The sequence below is a fragment of the Juglans microcarpa x Juglans regia genome, chromosome 8S (assembly GCF_004785595.1).
Source record: "Juglans microcarpa x Juglans regia isolate MS1-56 chromosome 8S, Jm3101_v1.0, whole genome shotgun sequence".
NCBI classification, from domain to species: domain Eukaryota; kingdom Viridiplantae; phylum Streptophyta; class Magnoliopsida; order Fagales; family Juglandaceae; genus Juglans; species Juglans microcarpa x Juglans regia.
In genome coordinates this window covers 5,128,458-5,133,136 of record NC_054609.1, presented here as the reverse complement: position 1 = coordinate 5,133,136, position 4,679 = coordinate 5,128,458, and the positions used below count along the sequence as shown (strand labels likewise).

Below are 4,679 nucleotides of genomic sequence, written 5' to 3'. Positions count from 1 at the left end.
ATGTACACTCATGTCATCATGACTTGGGTCTATGCATGCATGAAGAATAAGTAGAAGATGATGAGAAGGACGAGATCAAGAAGAAGAGATTTAGAAAAGGAGAGAGAGGCATGAAGAATAAAAGGGAGGAAATGAAGGATGTAACTAGGAGGGGAAATTGAGGGTAATGAGGGTTAGGGAAGGAACATGTAGAGTTTTTTGTTGATATTCTTGTAGGGCGGGCGGGCAGATAGGACACTCCCAGCCACCCACTAGCTTTTTGAAAAGTTAATTTAATAATTCGTTCACTTAGCTTATTGGGCAGGTAGGGCATGGAAGTTCGGGTGACCCACTGCCTAGCCCTATATTTCTTGAGTTATAAGTACAATGACTCATCTGTGATCTATAATACCATTCTTGCAAGTTGTAAACATGGTGACTATATATAATGCCTGATCTTGATTCATTAAATGCTCTGAAAGGAAAATATTTAGTTCACAAGCCAATTATTTCGATAAATGTATTTCTTGTCTCTCTAAACTGAATGGAAAATAGAAAAAGACATTGCAATTTAAATCCTAAAAAGAGTTGTTGGTTGCCCTCAAAGAAACCCTAAAGCCTTTATATAAGCTATTGTGATTTCTTTGGTAAACCAACTTAGGAATTTCTATGCTAAAGTGAGTTCTGGAGGTCTTTAGGGAAGGATCCCAATCGAGTGACGTTAACATAAACTTGAGGACTGTGTGCTGCTAATCCGGGAATTATCAATCCGAACACTCTTAACATTTTCATCAACCAACTTTCTTTGTAGTCCGAACCTCTGATATATGGGATTATGAAACTTCGGATCAGCTCCAAAACAGCATTTAGGTACATAGGTATTACCCATAATAGTGAGAAGTAGTTCTTATTTGGCTCCTCCCATAAAACCTGGATTCCAAAATTAAGGATGCAATATGTTAGTGCTATTGTTCCACATCTAAAATTTTATTGTTTTATATCCTTGAAAGAGAGTGAAAGAGACAATGATCTCCTACAATTCCTAAGTATGCTACCTTATTTTGTAATTACATTCCCAATTACTTTCAAACTAAATGTTTAAGATGTTCTCACATTAGCACATTTACTTTTACAAACTTTTAATATTTCGGTAAACGATATGTGAGGAAGTCTCAACTATTTAATTGAAAAAATTGTTAAATATTATATATATGGTTAGTTGTGCATCTGCACGATGCACAACTGATTCTATAGTAATTTTGAATATAATCTTTTTCGGTTACTAGTTGCAATGGATAATGTGACTATTTCAATGAGTCATATATGATCAAGAAAGAGATAGTACTAATATTGACCTTCCCGTTGTAGTGCACATTGTAGTAGAGGACGGGAGAGAAATGGTCAAAGAATATACCATCATCGTCATAAGGCACCCTAGGCACCAAGTCATTGCAGTAAACATATCTCAGATACCTCACATCATTCTCATTCAACTTTTCCTTCATGTAATCTCCAAACTGCTTGTTTCCAACCCTTGGTTGTCCAAATGTATACATTCCCTCCAACTTATCTAACAACCATGCCTCCTCATGCATGGCTAGAACGGTCGCAAACAGAATTGCCAATGCCCCACCCAAGTTGTGTCCTGTTAATATGAATTTAGCTCTCTCATTCTTCTGCAATATTTCTCTTAGCTTGCTTCTTACTTCATAGTAAGCAAATTGTTGTTGGGGATCACTTCCTCTCTCTATTTCTTTTGGCCAGCCTTTTTCCTTCTGCAAGCCTAAAGCTTTCATAAAGCCACTATGGGCCTTTCCCACGCCATCAATCTCAATCCACGACAAGTCCACATCTATCCCAATTGCAATTGGATCAAATGGATCGGTGCCCCTAAACCCAACCACAATTAGGTTAGGGTTATTCTTTGTATCTTGGAACATGATAGCTTGAGTTGAAGGTTGTCCTTGAAAATCTGTCGACCATTTTATTTTTAGAACTGTATGTTTTCTAAATTTCCCTAAAAGAAGAGAAATACTATTGTATTATTGCTTCAAAACTAATATTTTCCAGTTTAAATTAGACAAGAAGTTAGTCATAGTTGTTTTTTGATTTTCCCATGGCATATAATTTAAGCACAAAATTTCAAGTTTGAGCCCTACATTTCACATGGGGAGGCAATGGAAAGCATACTTATAATACTAGTTGAGATCTTTTTCAATTGTTTGATTGAATTAGAGAGTCTGTCACATAAGAAAATAGACACAATATTAAATGCCTATGTGGGGTCCATGTTGTCTAAAAATCATATATGAATAGCATTAAATGTTGTAAAACTCACATGATGTTCTAATTCTCTCTATAATTGGAGATGATTTCTATTCACTTAGTACAAAGTATTTTCTAACTTCCCAGAACTTGTTTTCCAACTAATTGTACCAATTGGTTGATGCAACTCATAAACTTACTTCAAGGGAGAAAGGGCAAGTGATTCCTTGACTGCATAATCTTAAAGAATCTTCTCAAGTTTTGTTTGCATGCAATGAGAATTTTGAGTGTCATTATGATCAAACATGAAAAGCCTTAAATAAACTTTAAAAGAATAGGATAAATAAAAGGAATGGACTCCTTAATGGTAAAAGATTGGTGAAAGGATCCATCATTGCTTATTTTAGAAAATAATATTTCTTCGCTATTAGAAATGGGGAGAACTCTTAGATCCAATTCAAAATTAGATGAATAAGGATTTATGTACTAATATACTTACAACCTTTTTCACAACATAAATGAAGCGCGCTCATATAAAATTTAAAATGAGTAATGCTAAATACAGTCGTAGGGTGTGCAACTACAATATTTTAAATTCGTTTCGGTGATCATTACAGTTGAAGTACTGGAACAAAATATTTCAGAACCGGTGCGTTCCCGTGTTCCGTTTCGGGATTAATTATATTATATATATATATATAATATAACTAATAAAATAAATACTTGTATATTTAAGTGTGTATTATGCATGTGTGTATATATATGGAAGATCAATTGACGATTTATAAAATGAATATATGTTGAAAAAATCATAAACATGAGTTGAGACACAAAAAACAAAGAAAAAAAAATAAAAGAATAGAGAATTTATTAAAAATAATGATATATATAGAGAGAGAGAGAGAGGGGGGGAGGGAGAGAATGAGTGGACATATTTAAAATAAAATAAAATAAAATTATATAAATGTCTTTTATATTCTAGAATTCATTAACCTTCTAGACTTAAAATTTACAAAAACAGACATCCAAGCATAAGATTTACAAAACTGCCATTAAAACAGTTTGGAACGGAATAGGGCCGGAAAAATAGCTAAAATTTGATCAGAATGGATGAAATGGACCGAAACGGGCACAAATTTAGAGCGAAACAGAATGAGAAGGTACCGGATACGTACCATTGCAGAAGTTGTAGAACCCTAAGTATTCCATTGAGCAAAAATTGGAGAGAGGGTGAGTGAGAGAGAGAGAGAGAGAGAGAATCATACATGGAGAAACTTAAACAGATGTATATTTTTTCATATTAATATAATATTATACGTACGTTCCAGTGATCTCTGATTATGGTATGAACAAATTCTGCATTTTCGTATGACAATTTGGAAGCCATCATTGAAAGCGAAGCATTATATTTTATGTGATCATCTTGTCTAATGCTTTTGTCTAACTCCACTCTTCCATCAAGACATCCCACCACAGATGTGAACGTTGCCAATGATGGATCAGGCAGCACCACCTCTCCTGCATAAATTAATCCAACCCATGATCAGTTTCAGGAATTTAGCAAATCAGTAGTACTGTTTAATCCATTAATGATTCATAGAACTATAAAAAATGGGAAAAGAATAATGTAAAATTAAAACCTGTAAAGAACTTAAAAAACAGCTTGAGAAATCCTCCGTTTCTTAAGAGAAGATTCAGCCACAGCTCCAGCATATTCCCTATCAGAACCAGAGGTTTTCCATAGAGAAGGAGCAGTTTCTGCACGAGAAGGGAGTTGAAGATGTACCATCGGCGCCAAAAATCTGCCTCTAGAGATTCCGTGTAGTCGAGGAATCCACTTGTTTCCGAGTAGTCGGAGAAAAGGAGAAAGCGAACAAGATCATAGAAGCTCGCCTCTTCTGGCTTAAGCAGCAGAAAATCGTCACTGAATTGTCTCTCGTTTGGCTCCATGACTCGGAAGCTATGAAGAAGATGATATATATATATATATATATAGAAGAATTTATTGGGGAGACTTTTGTCTCTGACGATGACAAGAATAAAGAGACGACGGCACCCGCGGGGACCCACTTTGGCCATGTCTTACTTTCGGCTCTTATTTTCCAAACTTTATAGCGTCTTATCGTCCAAAGAAATCACGTTTTTCTGTCAAGAAAATGTGTTTCGAGTTTTTAGGAGATCGAGTGAGTACTTCATGCATGCATCCCGCCCACGCCTACCATGAAAACACTCCCCGTGACTCGTTCAGCCCCGTTTCTTTTCGTAAAGAAATGCTTCATCTACGAAATTTTCTCCTTAAAATTCCAAATTTTAACATATTGATCACATGATTAGCATCTAATGATTAGTATAGAAGAAAGCTGATAATCCGGTAATAAAATAAATAGTGTAATATCGATCAAATGATTTAAAATCATGGGATTCCAATTGAATGA

At 35.1% G+C, this 4,679-nt stretch overlaps 1 protein-coding gene across 1 annotated transcript; it reads right to left on the bottom strand.

Moving 5' to 3' along the window:
- Positions 1–470: 470 nt before the first annotated feature.
- LOC121243949 (triacylglycerol lipase OBL1-like) lies at positions 471–4,289 on the bottom strand. Its single transcript, XM_041142007.1, has 5 exons — positions 3,885–4,289; positions 3,566–3,762; positions 3,420–3,453; positions 1,335–1,951; positions 471–909 (listed from the first exon to the last, which is right to left on the bottom strand). The coding sequence occupies exons 1-5, from the start codon at positions 4,192–4,194 to the stop codon at positions 652–654; spliced, it is 1,416 nt and encodes a 471-aa protein (XP_040997941.1). The 5' UTR covers positions 4,195–4,289; the 3' UTR covers positions 471–651.
- Positions 4,290–4,679: the final 390 nt, after the last annotated feature.